The 19,173-nt window shown below is 39.1% G+C and overlaps 1 protein-coding gene across 3 annotated transcripts in view; it reads right to left on the bottom strand.

Annotated features, from left to right (window-relative positions):
- Positions 1-3,424: 3,424 nt before the first annotated feature.
- The window catches only part of ABCA6 (ATP binding cassette subfamily A member 6), a 54,734-nt gene continuing 38,985 nt past the window's right edge, over positions 3,425-19,173 (bottom strand). For all 3 annotated transcript variants that reach the window (XM_036033444.1, XM_028521409.2, XM_036033445.1), the window contains 14 exons: positions 16,311-16,430; positions 14,736-14,810; positions 13,150-13,241; positions 12,336-12,456; positions 11,612-11,729; positions 10,223-10,314; positions 9,796-9,974; positions 9,318-9,393; positions 9,144-9,238; positions 8,069-8,188; positions 7,732-7,872; positions 6,312-6,391; positions 4,473-4,528; positions 3,425-4,372 (listed from right to left, as the gene is read on the bottom strand). In XM_036033444.1, the coding sequence (XP_035889337.1) occupies positions 4,271-4,372; positions 4,473-4,528; positions 6,312-6,391; positions 7,732-7,872; positions 8,069-8,188; positions 9,144-9,238; positions 9,318-9,393; positions 9,796-9,974; positions 10,223-10,314; positions 11,612-11,729; positions 12,336-12,456; positions 13,150-13,241; positions 14,736-14,810; positions 16,311-16,430 (1,467 nt within the window). In that variant the 3' untranslated portion in view covers positions 3,425-4,270. The remainder of the gene's footprint in view (positions 4,373-4,472; positions 4,529-6,311; positions 6,392-7,731; positions 7,873-8,068; positions 8,189-9,143; positions 9,239-9,317; positions 9,394-9,795; positions 9,975-10,222; positions 10,315-11,611; positions 11,730-12,335; positions 12,457-13,149; positions 13,242-14,735; positions 14,811-16,310; positions 16,431-19,173) is intronic.

The raw sequence follows: 19,173 nt of genomic DNA, 5'->3' as shown, positions 1-19,173 counted from the left end.
AGCTAAGCACACTGAAAATCAGTGATGTTTCTTAGACCCCTCAGAGACTGAGATTTCAGGGTAAGGCAGAGCCCAGAAACCTGGACTCATGAGAGTCCAAAGGTGTTGAGAGACCTACTGGTTTTGTAACTCAAAAATGGCCTGCTTTTGTGCAGGTCCTCACTCAATACAGATTTCTTTCTCATAGTCTCATATACAGGAGCTAGTAATATTCCCAGATATGAAACAAGTGTTCCCCCAAATCAAAATAAACTAATCAAAGGCTGAGCTTTTTGTTTGGTCCTCAGGGTGGGCAGCAACAGAAGTTTGTATTTGGTTGCTTCTAGAATATCCCAGGAGGCTTCTGCCCAAGTCATTCCTAAGAATTTTACTACTAGGGCAGGTCTTAAGAGCTTTGCTGGATTTATTAACCAGCTTCAGTTGGTTATGTGAGCCACTATTGCATTCAAGTCAGTCCTAGCCTGCTCTTCAGTTTCCAATGTTACCATAATGTCAGCAATATGGTGTATTATTGTCACACCGGAGACCCACATCGGATCCAGATCACTTCTGACCAAATTATGACAGTTTGCTGTCACAGCACAGCAAACACAAATTGGGATCTTTCCTAATTAAAAGTGAACTACAGTTGGCTCCTTCCCAAGATGGAGTAGACCGTGTTTGAAAAAACAATAACTGAATATCAGTCTACTTCAGCCTGTGGGGTTTTTTGGTGGCGGTGGGGCAGGGCAGGGCACGGTTAAAGCCATGTGTAGGACTGCTGAGGCCATGGGTGGTCCAACTTTATTTAAGACTAACAGTCTATTGTTAGTCTGCATGAGCTATAAGCCTTTTGCTTCAGCCACAAACGGCTGGTCACTGTACAGAGAATTCATTGGTACCAGCACTCAGCACGTCAGCTTTTGATGTGTCATTAAAGCGGTAATCTTTTTGCCTGCTGGGCACAGTAAGTCCTCAATATAGTAAGTGGTCAATAGGTTCTGGGACTTTAAGTGAAATGACTATGATGACACCTATTTTACCATAGGCTAATTGATATAAACAAGAGTCGAGCTCCTACAACACTTGATCAACTTTATAACAAAAATGATATTGCACAGAACTATGTTAATTGAGGACCTACTATATTCTATGTTGTTTTAAGTTAACTACTTCCATGCATTTGGGAAGTTCTATTGGTTCCCATTTAGCAGGACAAATTAAGACTGGCCCAAAGGAAGATGTCATGCCTCCTGCTTACACTATTAGGTAGGGGAAGCAATCTCTAGTTGGACATAATATCCATCCCAAATATACATTCAGGTAAAGGAGAGCCAACAACCTCATATAAAGTGTGTTAAAAAAATCCCAGTTTTCATCTAAACCATCATCTTAATCCCATCAATTTTTGCATCTCTGTGTCCTCCCAATCTGAACCAAGCTGCCACCAAGACTTCGCCAGCAGCGTTCAAATCACAGCGCACTGGGCTCCTGAGTCAAGCAGACCCAGCAAATCCTCACCCCCCTGACACTGAACTGGCCACTTTATCTGCACATGTGCACATGGCCTCGGTTTATTATATAATAAAGGATATGATAAAGGATTCAGAGGAGTAATCAGGTGAAGAGATACATAGAGTGTGGTTCAGAGGGTCCCAAACACCAGAGCTTTTGTCCCTGCAGAGTTAGGGGCCACTGCCCTCCCAGCTGGTGAATCTGTTCACCAGCCCAGAAGTTCTCTCAACCCAGTACCCTGGGATTTTTATGGAGGCTGCATCAGGTAGGCATGATGGGCTATTAACTCAACTTTCAAACCATCTCCCATCTCCAGAGAATGGGAGGTCAGGGTAAAAGTACCAAGTTTCTAATCATGGCTTGGTTCTCTGATGACAAGCCCTGGTTCAAGAGCCCACCATAGTCCCCTCATTAGAACAAAAGACATCCCTATCACCCAGGAAATTCCAAGAGATTTGGGAGCTCTGTGGTCAGATGCTTCTATTGCTTGGAAAATTACAAGGATTTTAGGAGCTCTGTGTAAGGAACCGGGGATGGATAAATAATACTTGTATATTCTTTTTCATGAAGTTCTTTCACATAAGTGGCCACAGAGAACCAAAGCCAAGAGCAGCTTATGTGGAAAAGTCACCAGAACCATTAATTGGTAGAAACAAACACTCAAATGCAATTTTGATAAATTGCTGGAGGCTCAGTGTGGACACTCAGTATTAAAGGGCCAGGAGCAGGCAGGTGTAATTGGAGGAGGGCAAAGACTATAGGCTTGGAAAGTTACACCAGCTGACAGAAGAGGGGACAAGGGAAGAAATATTCTGACTTCTCTCTTCTACCCTTACATTTCTTGTTGCTACTTCCTATTGGACCGGGCAGTCCCAACTAGAAGCCATCCCTCAAAGCAGACGTTGGCGATGCAGTTCCCAGTGGTCAGCCTTGTATAGAGGGCTATTAAGGAAAATAGAGAACAAAGCTAGCACCATATCTGTTGTCTATAGTAGAGTTAGAGGTGGTATAACTCTTCCTTCTTTTTGTTTTTAAACTCCTTTCTTTTGTTTTATTCTGACCTCTTTTTGTATCCACTCATCTGCTCTTAGGACATAATCCTAATAAAAACCCAAGTTAATAGTTTCAAAAACAACCATATTATTATCGTTTTAGCATGCTATGCCCAGTTTAATATTTTGAAACATTCATACTATATATGGCATTGGTTATCCAGTACTTTGTAAACTTATTTCTATAACAGTTAATAAAATTTATAATTTATAAAGAATACAAGCAAAAATTTCATTATATCGTCATGTGAACTGGTTATATACATTGTGGTCTTATACATTTGAGCAAGACAGGTGAATTTATTGATTGAGTTTTAGAAATAATTTAAATAAATTCAACTCTCACTATAATATGAATTTACTTTTATAGGATACTCAAGGCTCCTAAATAAACAATAAACTATAGCTCATTCATCATAGATTAAGGAATATAGTGCTCCAGACATAATATGATACATGTAGAAATATACAGATGAAATATTTAATTATATTAAAAGCTTATAAAATAGATAAGAAAATGATGAAAGCACAAAAATGAAAAAAATACAATGAACACAAAATAAAATGCAAACATATGAAGCTCAATCCCAGTATAATTTAAAAAGTAAATTAAAACAATTTCAATGTTATATTAGCAAATATGCATATATCCCTAATTAGGAAATTATATGCACTATAATGATTCCAACATATAAAGAATGCACTAAAGAAAGGAGAAAATCATTGAGTTTTTTTGGTATGAAGAAACTGTAGTGATTCTCTTATCCAACTTTCTATGTTTTTCCGCATTATACAAATTTTCTTCAGCGGGCATAACAATTTCTTTAAGTTATGTAACATATCACCGGAAAAAGGAGCAGAAATACTGTTTCACTTTCAAATTTTTTCTAGTGATATTCAAAATGAATATGCTATTGTTAAAGAAAAAAAACAGGTAAAGCTGACACAAATTTTTCTTAAAAGTTGAGTAGTACAAAAGATATGTATGTGTGGATACACACACATATGCATGTGTTTATATAGGATGAAGTTATTTTTAAATAGCAGTAAATAAACAGAAAACTACTGATGCGGTAAAGAAGGAAATCAGCCTTCCCAAAATCATAAGAATTTAATATAGCATTCAAAAAGTGTTTAAATCTGAATAAATGCTGCAGTGATTCTCATTATTTTTAAAGAGGATAGTTGAACAGCTTTCCCAATGCAGAGGCTGCATCTAGGAGCTCAGGGTCTCTTGACTCTGTGAACTTCCAAACAAAGGTTTTTTTCTGAAAAGGTTTCAGAGGAAGGCTCTCGGGTCCTATTTGGGTATTAAAAACAAACTCAGAAACTTGGTATTATCACAATCTGGCGTGTAGCAATCACAGCACCTCTGGCTATTGACTACATCCCTCACATATTTCAACACGAGAAGTTGTAGTAAACGTCATTATTTCAAAAGAGTCATGCTTCACAAAATTCCAAGTTTGTGGTTTTATTTCCTCACACCCAGTGCCTGGCTCTTCAGAGAACTTCGTTCATACTTTTTGTGGCTTTTATCACAGATTTTCTACCATCCCTAAGTTTGAAAGGAAGAATAATTTTAAAATGTATTCATTTATTAACCAAATATACAAAACACACCTAATATCGATGTTAACAACTTCTACAATTATACAAATTGCAAATTTTTACATAAACATAAGATTATAGGGCATGAACAAGGAATGACCCGGCTTCAAGTTTTACAGGTTGTCTGAATGAGAGAGGAGTTTCCACCGCATGGTTGTGTCCACCTCTTCGTCACAATCACCCACACCCTGCTCCTCAAAAAGCTCTAAAATTGCCTGATGAAGAAGGAAACAAGGAGGGAAAAGAATAATCAAGTTGTCGATTGTCTTCCCAACAAACAGGAACAATGGCACAGAACCATCAATGTCGACTCACCTTTTCCAGTGTGCACTGAGACAGGCTGTATTCTTCCAGGTTAAAATTATGTTTCACTGGGGAAAAAAGAAACTGGTAGTAGACACTTATAATTCATTTCCAATAATTCTATTATAGCCACACAAGATGAAAATACAAATCGTTCATATAAATGGAATATAGAGCTGAATAAACAAATGTTTGGTGAAAGAATGAAATAATGAAAATGCAGAGAGAATATAAATACACGTTGATCTTGATATTAAAATATTCTCACATTACTTTTGATAATATGTGTTTTATTACTTATTCTGTGTGTCTTGTGGAGATATATAAGTTCCTTGAGAAACTGCATAATTGACTGATATATTCTCACACAAGAGGAAGATTTCAATCCCCTCCTATTGCCTTTAAAAGGACATAATACTTCTGTGGAATTTTGCTTTGACCAGTTCATATGCTGTACCAGCTCTGTGCTGGGTTTCCCCACCAGCAAATCTGCATGAGAGGGGCCACAAGATTTACATATTCATGGGTTCACAGTGCACCATTTATACACTGAGAATCTTGTATGTGTGGGAGCCGCCCGATGGTACCCGGGACAGAGCTGTAAATAAAACAGGTAAAAACAAAAACTCCTGCTTGCATTTTGTGTAGCTTGCATTCTAGTAAGACTATGGGCACTAAATAAATAAGCAATATACAATAAATATATTAATTTCTGCATATAATAAAGTAAATAATTGCTACTATGGAGAAAAAAGTAAATCGAGTAAGGGAAATGAGAAGTGGTGTTTACTGTTTTTACAGGAGGGTTAGGAAAGGCCTCAGTAATAATTGGGCAGAAACCTGAAAGAAGTGAAGAAGCAGTCTGGAGATTTAGGAAGTAGAACTCCAGAAAGAAGGATTAGCAATGCAGGACTATGCATGTCCGGTAGCATTTAGGAAGAACTAGGAACTCAGGGAGGAACAAACCAGAGGTTAATATTATGTCAGGCACTGTCAACGAGCTGGGCACTGTTCTAGGCGCTTTACCAATGAGCTCATTTAATCCTCTTGACAACCCTGCCAAGAGGGCAGCGATGCTCTCTCTCATTTTAGAGATGGGCCATCCAGACATGAGGGGACTATGCGTCTTTGTTCTGTGTCTCCCAGGGAGTAAGCAGCAGAGCTGGGATGGGAACCTGGAGATCCCGGTGCCAGAGATGGAGCTCTTTGCCATGCTGTGCTCATGCTGTGCTTAGAAATTCCACCATGATGGTTTGTTTTCAGGAATGATCCAGCAAAAAGTGGAAAAAGGATGACAGAGAGAAAACAGACAATTTCAAGTGGCAGGAGGAGTTAGGCACCTCACAGAGGATGGCCTGAGCTGGAGACACAGACGGTTCATTCATCCCCAGTGGGAGACAGAAAATGTAGCAAAGACGCAGGTGAGTTTTCTGTTGCCTTTATTTTATCGGTGAAATATAAAGCAAGGGCATCAACTCAGGGTGAAAAGCATGAGGAGTGAAGTAGTAACTCAGCACATTTGGTGTGAATGGATTTGTACATGTAAGCAAAGCAGCCTGGACTAAAGGGCTTTCTGAGGTTAATGCCAGGAGGTTGGTCATATTAAAACCAATCAAGCATGACTGGGTGTCTTCTGCAGCTTCCATCTGCACTGGAAATAAACCTCTTGCCAGAGACTCAGATTAACCAAAACTGGGGTAAAGCTCACCATTATGTACTATTAGAATTCTTAAAATCATACCCTACAGGACCTATTTTTTAAAATGTATTACATAATTATCTCCTACTAAAGTCTTATCTAAGTCTGAATTAATTTTTCAAAAGTTTTATTTTAAAAATGGTCATTCTTACCTGCTTCTAATTTGTGAAAGGCCTGAGACAGAGGGTGAACATCTGCCACGGGCAGTTTATAGGTCAAGAAGGTGGGATACCTGGGAATGGGAAAATGTCATATTTCACCTTGAGTTTCAAGGAGTCATTTGAAATGAACATTCAAATAAATCTTGATATTTTCAGCAATTTCTTTTTTGAAATAAAAATAATAGAAGTTAATGAAGCTCACATATGAAATAGATAAAATAATTTATCAATGGATGTTTCTTAAAATGGGTTTGGTAGCTGGCCCTTGGAGACAGTTCTCCCAGAAAAGATCCGGCATAATTATACTCATGCTTAGTTTACGCAACCCTTTTTCTTGTTGAACACAGGTATTCTGAACTAATTCAGAATTAGTTACTTCAAATTAGGCTAGAATTCATCTCAACTGAATACTTTATCCTTATCACCAGAAAGCTAAGGAAAGAGAGATATGAGGTTGGGAAAGAGGGACATAAGAGGGGAAGGGGTCCAAAGGCTTTAACAATGTCCCTGACCTCTGAGGAGAGAAGAGCCAGGACTGATTTTGGGCATCACGGGTCCACATGCAACTTCCGGCTATGAGCCCCATGCCCCGTTCTCAGTTCCCTCCCAAACAGAAGTGTGCTGCTCTCTGGGAGCCTGCAACTGCCCAGACTTCCAGGCTGGCCTTCTTCCTCCCAGGCGCTGCTCTTCCAGCCTTACCACTTGTGGTCTTCCGACCTACATCAAAACTGTTTCTCAGATTTGTGACACCAGAGGTCTAAGAATAGGATCGTTACATGCCCTGGCATGTGCCTCAGAGAGTATATTTACTGTGCTAAAATGGAAACAGCAGTTATGTTCTGCTTCTTTGGAGTACTTACCTCTCCAAGGACTTCCAAATTCAGTTTCTGCTCCACCTCCTTGTCCCTTCATCAATAACACACTCACACAAACACACCCCTTTCTAGTCTCCACTTTGAGGCATGAAAAGTCCATTAAAGGAATATTCCTTGATTCTCTCAGTTGCTGTTTGTTCTCTATGAAGGGGATTCACCCTAAATAGTCATGTCTTTTAAATTATAAGTATTTACAGGGAGGTCCGAGAAGGGCACCATGGGCCTGACTGCAGTCCTGTATGGGTCTGAGCCCTCAGGAATTCCTTCCCCACAGTTTTTTCAAGCCCCCTCCAGAGAACGGGTTCAGCCTTGGATGGCAGAGGAGATGCAGAAAGCTGTGTTTCTAGGCTTCCTTGGGGGGCACAGTTTCCTAGGTAACTCCCAGATCTCATAATCTGCAAGACTCAACAAGTCAGTTTTTGATTGAGGTCCCTGACTTTCACTATGAGGTCAAATCACCCTGAAGTTCCACCAATTAAAAAAAGAAGCATCAAGTGAGTAAAGCCAACAGGTTCCTTCAAAATCAAAGCTTTTACCTTTCCTGCCGAGCCGCCTGTGGGAAAAGCTTCAGAATCTCAGTGTGGACCAAAGCCTCTTGAGAAATTTCCTTCACTTTTAGTTCTAGAATGTAATCCTTGCAAAGTTTGCTTTTCAGGTATTGGATGGAGCCAATGCATCTAAGGGCAAGAGGGAAAACATGCTGGAATAAATATTGCCCCTGAAACTTTTTTACATTAGCCTTAAATTTCAAAGGTAAGGGAAAGGGCATCACTGAGGGAGCTGAAAAGAACTCCAGCTTCTCATGGGGAATGTCCCCTTTTCACAGGCAATATCGTTTTGGGGGTCAAGTGGAAGCTATGGAAAGACACCCACCTCAACCTTCCAGACACCATGATGGCGATGCGGTCACAAATGGCCTCAGCCTCAGCCAGGTAATGAGTGGTCAGAAGAGCTCCCTTCTCTGTGTTCTTAATGGCTGCCTGGATCATCTGCCTGAAGTAAGCAAAAAAAAAAAAAAAAAAAAAAAAAAAAAATCAACACCATTAAAACAAAGAGCATAGGGAAAAAAAGAGATGAAGGGGAAATTTTATAGGCAAAATAGAGTTTATGAATCATATTTAGATCCTATTTTTTAAAAAAATGGAAATGGGACTACTGACTAGGGTTTTTATAACATAAAGAAAAGTTCTAAATATTTTTAGGGGCAGTAGCGGTATTCTGGTTAAGTTAAAAAAACTCCATGTCTTCTGTAGAAACTAACTGAAATATTTATAAATACAGGACATGCCACACCTAATGTTTGCTTCAAAATAATTGGCAAGTGGAGAAAGAAAGTAGGAGAAGCTATAGGTGAAGAAACATTGACCTTCTACGGGTAACTGTTGAAACTGGGTGATGAATAGAATGGGTTCATACATGATTCTCTTTGCATTTGTATAAACTTTCCTTGATGAAGCTCTTTTTAAAAGTTGAGCAGTCACAAATATGAAACTGGACTGGAAAATTTTATTAGTCCAAAATGAAAACCAGGAAAACTTAGATAGGAAACTAAAAAGAGTTTAAAAATTAAGAAAAGTAACAAAAATTTGGCAGATTAGATAAAAGGGGGAAGAGAAATGGGGAAATTATATCACTAACTTAATAGTTTCTAAGGAAACAGTTATAGACATCTCAATAATTAAAAGATAAGATTAAAATACACTGCAAATTGCAATACCTAAAACTCCAACAAAATCCTTAGAGTTTTTGTTTTGATTTTTTTACATGTAAATACCACATGAATATAATACAACATTAGAGAATCTGCTTGTTAAATATTTGTTGTCCTACTAACGTGGATTATCTTCACCAAACTGGGAACCAGTGGATTTGATTTTCTTAGGTCAGTTTAAAAATGCATCTTTTATATAAGATTTATTCTTCTGGCTCTGAGGGGGATCATTCTCACCACATTAGCTGCTGTCCTGTAGGATCCATGCCTGTACATGGTTCATCCAGAAGCAGGATAGGAGAATTTCCCAGGATGCTCAGCACAAAACCCAACTGAAATGCAGAGAATCACCCCTAGTTGCTGCTTCTACCACCATGTCCCACCCTCAGAACATCATCACACCTCACATACCTTTCTAGTGGCTCCTGCTGTTAATTTCTGCACTGGGACATTCAGCAGCCTGTGCATTTTGAATGTATCCACCAATCTGATGGGAAACAGGAAGAGAATGTCAGATGGAGAGAGGATTCAGGGAAAATGCCATCACATGGAGGAAGAACAGCCTTGGAGGAGAGCTGGGTGCTATTGTTCTCAAAACTCTAACTCCAAGGACCAAGGGAAAATCACAGTTTATTATGGGACATGAAAGACTTTTCATCTCATAAAAATTTTTAAAGAGTGAGTTGAATTCTGTATTTGGAACTCAAATGGATGATGGAGCATTCACTTGCCAAAAACAGCGCTTGCCCTTGTTCCTTGCTTTACCACTGACACTCTCTGAAAAAGTGGAGGTGTTGGTTCTACTCCACATTCTTTAGTAGTGAATTCATCATCAATACATAGTTTCCCTGCCTTTCCACACAAAGAAACCACACAACTGTCTCTGTACCTTGTGATGGCGACTGCGGCATCCACCTTCCTGAGCCCTTTCACCGCAGCGAACACCTCCAGGTGTTGCCTCATGGTCAGGTTGGGCCATAGCACATCATCCTGAGGGCAGTACCCCAGGAACTTGACTGTGCCATCTTCCTGATGCCTCCCAGCTGAACTATATCCTCTCAGTTCCACCTAAGAGAGGAAACTGGTTTTAGAAATATGTGTAGCCTTTTCTCGGATCATGTAATAACTCAAGAAACTGGCATATAGTTAATATATATCTACATTTTTTTGAGCATCACAGAAATATAGAAATTACTTTAGGCATTTATTATTAAAACTTTTTACATGACTAAAAGCATAGCCATACAAAGATATAATGTATATTTATCGTGAAATTTCTTTTCTGGGAACGGGAACTGCTCTTCATTTTTCACTACCTTGCCAGCTGTCAGGTCCGTGACCCCAGACACCATTCTAACAGACGAGCTTTTGCCAGCGCCATTGGGTCCTAGCAACCCCAATATTTCACCTGAAAAAGAATCACTAGTGATCAATACTGGAAGTGACATATTGATTAACATAAAACTGTTTTTCTTTAATTACCTTATTTTTTATTTTACTGCATCTTTTTCCTATTCCCATTTAGTCTCCTCATACTCCTACTCCCTGCAAGGGGGTGGAGGTATTGGGCAAAAAGGAAAAAGGACTCCCAGACATGGACTTCAATAATAACCTTATTTGATAACCCCTCAGTATCATTTTGAAAATTATAACACATATGCAACCCACCAAAACATGTCCTTTTACTCCTATAATTATAGACAGTATTGGTGAAAATCTTCTGAATTTGCCAATTCAGAAGTATTATGTCAATACTTCTTTCCTTCCCTTCCTTCCTTCCTTCCTTCCTTCCTTCCTTCCTTCCTTCCTTCCTTCCTTCCTTCCTTCCTTTTTTCTTTATTTTTTTTTAGTGAAAAAAAGGCCCCAATTGTCTTCTGTAGCAGATGGCTGATGTGCTGACTCCATGGGTAAGTGACTCCTAAACTTAGGAAGTCGGGGCATCATCTCCATCCCCAGTTCCACTACCTGTGTTCGAGCCATCTGTCATCTGAGCTCACATAAAAGTCTCTTGACTTGTCCACAACCCAAATTTATAAACAAGCAATAGCCAGTGTGTGTGTGTTTTTTTCAAAACATAAGTTAAATTGTGCCAAAACACTGTCTTAAAACCCTCCAGTAGCATTTTAATAACTTGACATAATATTTGAACTCTGCCATATTTCACAAAGCTGCATCCCTTCCCCCTGCTGCTGCAGCCTCTGGCCTCTCTGGGTGTGCCTCAGCCCCTCCCAAGGCATCCCCAGGTCTGAGTCCCCGCCCTGCTGTTTCCTCTATCTGGGGAGATCTTATCTCTTCACGTCCCTTTGCAGACACCTTCTCATCGCGTGGCTTAGTTACTGCTGAAGGAAGGTCTTCCCTGACCCTGAGTGAAGGCAGCCCCAGGTCACACATATCATTTCACACACATGAATGAATGTTCCACATAGAACTTCCTTATGCAATCTTCGAGACTTTTCTTGACAAGTCATTTCTGTTTATTGACCTCTCTTAGGATGTAAAATCCATGCAGGCAGGAACTTGCTTATTTAGTTCATAATTACATTTTTGGAAGCCAAAACAGTCCCTGGGACATTAAAAAAATGTATGTTAAATGAATGAATGAATGAATGAATGAATGCTTCAGCAGGAATAGTGGAGCCTACAACACAGGTGTTCAGTGTGCATTTCTAAAAACAATCATGAGTAAAAAAGTGGCTGTTCCAAACCTTTTTTAACACAGAAGGAGATGTTTCTTGTTGCTACTTTCTTCTTCCTCTTAGAAAAGCAGTTTTTCTTCTGGCCTGCATATGTTTTGTGCAGACAGCTAGCGATTATGACGGGTTTCTGGAATGGATGACAATTGATTTTCCTCTTAAACTTCAGAGACTTTGTGTTCCTATACTCTCCCTACTGGAACCCTTCATGCCCTATGTCATGACCCAAATTGTCTTTTGAGTTGAGGGTAATCCCATTGCTCATTTCAAATGTAACATACACTCACTAATGTTTCTTGCTCCTAAATGAGTGGAGCAAAACAGCATAATTTTAGGAAAGCTGGCTCATTGCCTTCCCAGAACAGAAGTGTCTCCCTCATGGGAATATCACAACATGTAAGTCAAAGAAAAGAATAACCCTTAAAATTCCAATCTCTATTTAGGATTTTGTAACAGATTTCACTCACATAAATTCCGCAACTCATGAAATTTCTGGTTTTGAAATTATAGCTCTAATGATCAAAGTCCATTTTTTTCTCAAAAGGGGAAGACAGCCATTGTGTTCTGTGTGCTTCTTAGAGCTACCAGGACACCCCAAAGAAGTGCCTGCATATTAAAGAATTATGGAAATGCACCGAAGGCCCACTTTTCAAAATGAAAACTACCACATCAACATCTGTTGTTGATAGTTCTCGGATAGTTCCATTAACATGCACTTCACCCCTTGCCTGTCTACCTCCTCTAAGTCTGAAGTGGTCAGGGCGGCCGCTGTCCTTCTTCTTTCTGCTTGAACATCTTCGTCTTCATCATCAGGTTCCTCTGCATATGGTTGGGCCTCTCTTCTCTGGGGGGAAATTCTGTGGAGAACATGAAAACACATGCCATGGGATCTTCACTGTCAAAGGTGGATCAAAAATCAGCCCCCTGGTGATTTTACCATTCTCCCTGTCTTTCTTTCAGTCAGCTGCTGCTGCTGATGGCCCCCCTCAACACTGCTTTTGCATCTGCCCTAAATCCCCACCCTGGTAGCCAGAATCCCTTTTGCAGTGTGGTCCCCCATTCTTTTAGTTAGTATCCTTGACATTTTCCAATCTGTTGGCAAGTGTTACTTCTTCTTTAAAAAACAGGTCACCCACATTTCCTCTGTTTACTCTGAGCCCATCTAATTGACCCAGCAATTGCCTTAGTATCTCTTATTGTTCACCCTTTCTGGAGTCCCCCCACTGGTGTAGCTCTCGAAACTAGGTTGCTCAACCAATTCCACCCCATCTCTTCTGTTCAGGGATGTGTAGCCATCCCGGATTGCAGAATGGCACACTGGAGCGCTCATTCAATCTTTGAGACACTGAAAGCTTCCCTCAGCTGGTTAGTGCCGGAACTCTGCCTGGGAGTCCTGTGTCTCAGCAGGAAGCCAGCAATCCCCTGACTGTCATGAAAATCAGCATGCTGTCCACATTGTAAAGAAAAGTCTGCATCAGCAGGCTGATAGTATACTCACTACTAGGAATATTCAAATGCAATATTAAGTAGGAAATGAAGCTTTGCCTGACCTGAAAACAGGATCCCTTCGCATTGTTTTCTGCCCATACTTTATTTCCAGGCGTCTTAGAACAAAAATGAATAGCAAAAGCTGAAGGTAAGGCTAGGAGCAAAGAGAAAGAGTTATATGTAGGCTTGTCACTCACAAATACTATTTAGACATTTGACTTAAATTGGTAGCCTTTTGTGTTCAGGTAAAAAGGATGTGGATCATCTTACAAATCAGGGGATATGGCCAGCTACACAGTGACAGTTGGGCTTAGTGGGGCCTGATCCCTTTCTTGTCACAACCTGCATCCAGTCTGCCAGCAAATTCTGTTTTGCCTTCAGAATTACCCAGAACCCGACCACTTCTCACCTGTATTTGTGTTGCTCCCACCCAGGCACAGGTCGTTGTCATTTCTCATTATTACAAAAAGAAGAAATATATAATGATATCACAACACCTTTCTCCCTGGTTTCCCTCTTCTTCCCTTGCTCCAAACATCTATTCTCAACACAGCCACTAGAGCTCCTATTAAAACATGTCCTGACCCAGCACTTTGCTGGAAACTCACCAGTGACTCCTCAGTTACTCAAAGTCAAGTCAAAATCCTCAGAGTGACCAAGAATACTCCATGTCACTCCCTCTATCTGCCTGCACATCACCCTATTACTTCTGACCTTCTCTGGGACCACTGTCCTCTTTGGTCACTCTGCCACAACCAGACAGGCCTCCTTCTTGACCCAGGAACAAACCAGGGTGACTCTTGTCCCCTCTTACTGGGATGTTCCTCCCCAAGCTATCTCTACAGCTTGCTTCCTGCCTTCCTCTGATTATTTCTCACCCAGCCCTCTCCTGACCACCCACCTGACATGGTATACAGTATCTATTTAGTTTATTGTCTGTTTTCTTTTACCAAAAAATAAACTCCACGAGGGGAGGGACTTCTCTCTGTATTTGCTCCTGTGCCTAAAGAAGTATTGATGCATTGTATTCAAAGATAGCAGCTTCCTTCAGTCTAAATATATCAACATTATAATTTTCTCCCTTTCATTTTAATTATTTAGCTTTTGCTTTTTTGCCTCTAATTCAAAGAATTTAAGTTATGCTTCATCTGTATGTTTTTAAATCCTTACCTGATGATATGTTTTTTTACTGATTTTAGAGAGAGGGAGAGAGAGAGAAATATTGGTTTTGCCTCCCATATATGTCCCAACCAAGGATCGAGCCCTCAACCTGGGAATGTGTCCTAACTGGGAATTGAACCCACAGCCTTTTGGTGTACAGGATGATGCTCCTACCAACTGAACCACCCAGGCAGGGCATATTTGATCTGTATTTTTGACAAACTGTCTCAAATTTGGAGGGGGCTGTATACAGAATAAATAAACATGAAAGATAATTTCACATTGAATTCTAGATTTATATCATCCATTCATGCATATAAAAAGTAACTCTAGGGTTGAGAATCATGTTGGAATGTAATTGCTTATTCTAAGACTAAAACACCTTTAAAGTTGGCACACTTCTGACAAGACCAAATAGTTATTATAGTAAATGATAACACCGCCCCCCCCTCAAAAAATAGGTGGTGAGTTAGAAAAACCTTCTTACTATTAGGCATATTAGTAAATCAGTTCCACTCAGAATGTAATGTTGGTCTCCATTTCCTTGTTGATCGAAGAGTCTCTGCAAAGGCAAAAAATAAATGGCTAAATAAAAAGTCATCAGCTTTACAATCTCTATTTAAATAACATGGAATGTCACATATTGAATACTTTCCTTAAGCTTGAGTCCCCTATGTGCACTGGTGACAAGCAATTCCCTTCTGAGACGGGAGGGGATCCCCTACTCAACTCTGAATGTCTCTCTATGGTTATCTTTTCTAATCCCTCTTTTTTCTTTAATATTTTAGTTTAATGTTTGCTGAAAAGCAACTGAAAGCATAAGAGAGAGAGACGACTTCACCATGATAAATTGTAGGCATCAACAGTGTTTGTCTTACAGAGCCATCGCCAGTCTTTTCAGGGTTCTTTCTCACCCCAGTGATGACTGTTTCCACCATAATAATTAGTCCCATCATGTGATTCTTTCTTCATCAATGAATGCATTCAACAAGTGACTCACTACTCCTAAATAATGTGTGACAGGTCTAGGGTAATGTATTTCACTTTGCAGGTCTACTTCTATTTTAGGAGAAAAAAATGCTTTACAAAGGAATACATTTTCAATTCAGAATTTCAGATGTTGCTCAGTCAACAGAAATGTGTTTTTATAGATGGAAGGCTTTTTCAGATTCTCAAGAACACAAACTTGGGGAAGCCCTCTCTCCTTTGTTTAAAGCTGCTTCATGCAAGATGATGCAGGGCCCCCAAAAGTATGTTCTTGACTTTGCTCTTCTGCTCATCTCATTGTACATTTCTTTCCATTTGAATCACATTCAGTATATTTAGTGCTTTCTTGTCTTTCCTTCTTCAATGCCATTGCTTCCCTCTACAGAACATGCTCACCTACTGCCCCACTGTCCCATTAATTCTTACTCTTCAGGACTGTGTTTAAACATTGCTTTTCATTAGACTCTCCAGAGCATATCAGCTGCACTTGAAACTCTGCCCTTCTCCTTCACAACCTTTTAGTGCTTTGCACTGACTACTTTGAGTTTGGCCTTTGTCTCCACTAAGCTCCTTGAAAGTTAGGTCTGTGCTATCTTGTCCATCAGATGTCCCCAATTACTAGCACAGTGCCTAACATAGAATAGGGTTTAACGTATATTTTGAATGAATGAATCATATTGTACCTGAGTGTATTCCTCACAATGGATCATGAATACCCATTAGACTGAGCAACATTTTTCCATCTGGCATTAGTTTTGAATAAGCTAATTAAGTTTTACAAAGTACACATGGCAAAGCTCTTTTTAGTAGCATTATTGAGGCTAAATTTTCACACCATAAAATGCACTTATTTTAAGTGTGCAGTTGAAGGATTTTTAGTAAATTTACAGACTTGTGAGAGCAATACCACAATTTCACTTAAGAACATTTCCATCATACACATATCCTTTTGCTCCCAATTCCCACCCAGGCCCCAGAAAACCAGTAGCCTACGCTCCATCTTTGTAGATTTGGGCAAAGCATTTTAATAGGTTGCATAATCAAAATTAGTGACACAGTTGATAATATTTCTTACCTCTATCACAAAAGCTATAAATCCATCCAATACGAATTGGGGAATAAATATCATACCCCAGACTGTACCCGGTAAGTATAAGTCTCTGAACAGAAGGATTTCTATCATGGTGATTGAGCTCTACAAGGCAAGTTGAAATATATTGCGTGTCAAACATATCCAGTCCATTCATATTTGAGAAAACATTTAAGATGTAGGTGTTCTTGTCCTATGTATTAGAATTTTCCCACATGCAGATAAACCCCTTTCAGAAGGAAAGGGAAAGGAGAAGCTTTTGATAATGAGAATACTGGGACCAGCACAAATAACGCCCCCTTTTTTAATCGTAAAATCATTTCTTAAAAAATTATAATCATGTAATTCTGTAACATGACAATATCACACTCAAGCACAGCATAGGACATTTTAGGTGAAATGTTCAAATTAAAACTATAAATTATTACACCCACATTATTACCCTACCAACCACACTCAAGCAGGTGTTACTTCTGCTGGACCCTGAATATATTTGACCTTACAAAAAAATCCATACTGCCCCCCACCTAGACTGAAGTTTTCTGATTGCCACATCTGCTCCATTAAGTGCTCATTCCAAATAAATTATTTTTCTGAGATTGTGCATTTTGATTGTAATGGACTGATTTTCTTTTAGATTACTGGGATATGTTGGGGTGGAGTTGAAAATAATTTAATTTCCTGTTTTAAGGATCAGTTTACCAGTCAATAAGTATGTTTTGAGCACTTTATTAAGCCACTGCTGGGTCTTATCAATGTATTAATTACACTAAAACTAGTACATTTTAAAACTAGTAAGTTCATCGACTACTACACAAATGCTAGGCATTAAGAATGTAGCATGCATTGTGCACTTTAATCCTCACAACTCTGTCACATAATGGTGCACATTATCCATCACTTTATATATGGGGAATCTAGGGTCCAGAGACATTAAACACCACCCTCAAGACAACACAGTTAGTGAGCGACAGAGCTGGAATTCAAAACTCTGGGCAACTGTGATCGCTAAGTCTGTATGTTAGAAAACTATACTATTTTGAGGAATTGTTACATAAAAGGGAATGTTGCTCTTAGGGGAATTGAAAGTTTTGGGGGAATATGACATATGAAAGACAATTGGGAAAAAACAAATAACATCATCAAGTATTCAGGAAGAGCATGATAAGCATTTTAGATGGCAAGTACAAAAGACTTTTCTCATTTCACCACCTCCACAATCTCTCTGCAAAGGTATTGCACAACTGTCCATATTCACATACTTCTCTTCTCTTAGTTTCCATGACATCACAGTTTTGTATTTTTTCCTATCTCCTCATTTTTGATAACTGAGTCCTTTAGTCCACCTAGCTGACTCCATTTATTCTACTAGGCCTCCAAGTTTATACTTTTGTGATTCTTTTTCTTTTTCCTTTTTACCCACTGGAACAAGAGAAGATGCAGAAATGCACCAAAGGAAACACTCCATGGACCAGTGTGCTAAGATGTGTTACTGTACCTCTACCACTAGGCAGGATGCTTCCTTATTAAACAAGGGCCTAAGATGCCCACGAAGTGCCATACCCTTGGGGGTACAGGAGTCCACTGGACTTTAGAAACAAATTGACTGTTGACTGTGGCTTCACTCAATGATGGGGAAACATTGCCTATACTGTCCTTCCAAGTATACATAAGATCACAAATGACAACTGCACTGACCATCAGCAAGTGATGCCTTTTTAAAATTGATCCTGTGAGTGATAAAAAATCACCTCAGTCCTAAGACTGGCATGATTGAAACTTACACTAATTGCATGATGAAAGATCAATGATCACAGTACCTACCCTCAATACACATTTTGAATGAAATTATAAATTCTTTTTAGCAGGCATAAAGATGTTGCAAACTGCCTGAGTCTCCGTGAGGATGTATAGTTCAGCCTACTGAAGTCCAGATGTGGGTCAACACAACTTCACATCAGTATCATGGACCATGCTACCATCTCTTATTTTTTGAGGTCAGGAATGACATAAGGTGTGAGACCTGTTTTGTTCCTAAGTCTGTCACTAGTTTTTGTGTGACCTTAAATAAGTTACTTAATTATTTTCACTCTTAAAAATGAGGGGAATTATCATAGGTAATCTTGAATTACCAATCTGATATCCCAGTATTCCATAAAAATGTAGTTTCTTTTCAATGGTATAAAAATGAAATAAGTAGACAAGTACAGTAAAATAAATAAATATCAAAAAGTAAAAACCAGAAATTATAAACACATACTATACTATATATAACACTGAAACAATTTTTTAAATTTTTAAACAAAAAAATTTTATTTAAAAAAATTTACTTTGCCTCTGCAATACCACCTTATTTTAATACACAATAATTCAAAAATAGTGGCAGCAAAAGAAAAATAGTGTTCAATCACAGATAGATACAATTATATTTCAATGTGAAAAACACAGTGTTTCAGAGTCACATGTTTGATTCTCTGATGTGGTCCTTTACTTGCTATGGTTTGTGCCACCACAGTGCGAACATCTTAATGATCACATTTGTCCACAAACCTGATGGAAAGGGTGTTCTGCTTTATCGTGACTTTCCCAGAAATAACAAAGTCCTATTTCTTTAGCTCATTTATGCTCTTACAGCTAAGGAATTATGCAAGAGGAACTCATTATATGATAATGCAGGCTCCATTCTGCCATCTACCATATATTGAGGTAAATTAGCTCTCATTAGACTTCCACCCTTTGTTATATATATAAAGTATTAGGGGAAATGGTCTCTACTCTCTAAACCAAGAGATGAAAGCTATTGTTCTTGAAGACCGTGTTGTTTCAAGTTCTGGGAGGTAAGTCATGT

This window comes from Phyllostomus discolor, chromosome 8 (genome assembly GCF_004126475.2).
Source record: "Phyllostomus discolor isolate MPI-MPIP mPhyDis1 chromosome 8, mPhyDis1.pri.v3, whole genome shotgun sequence".
Lineage (NCBI taxonomy): Eukaryota > Metazoa > Chordata > Mammalia > Chiroptera > Phyllostomidae > Phyllostomus > Phyllostomus discolor.
The sequence above is the reverse complement of the archived record's forward strand: the minus strand, read 5'-3'. Positions and strand labels throughout refer to the sequence as shown.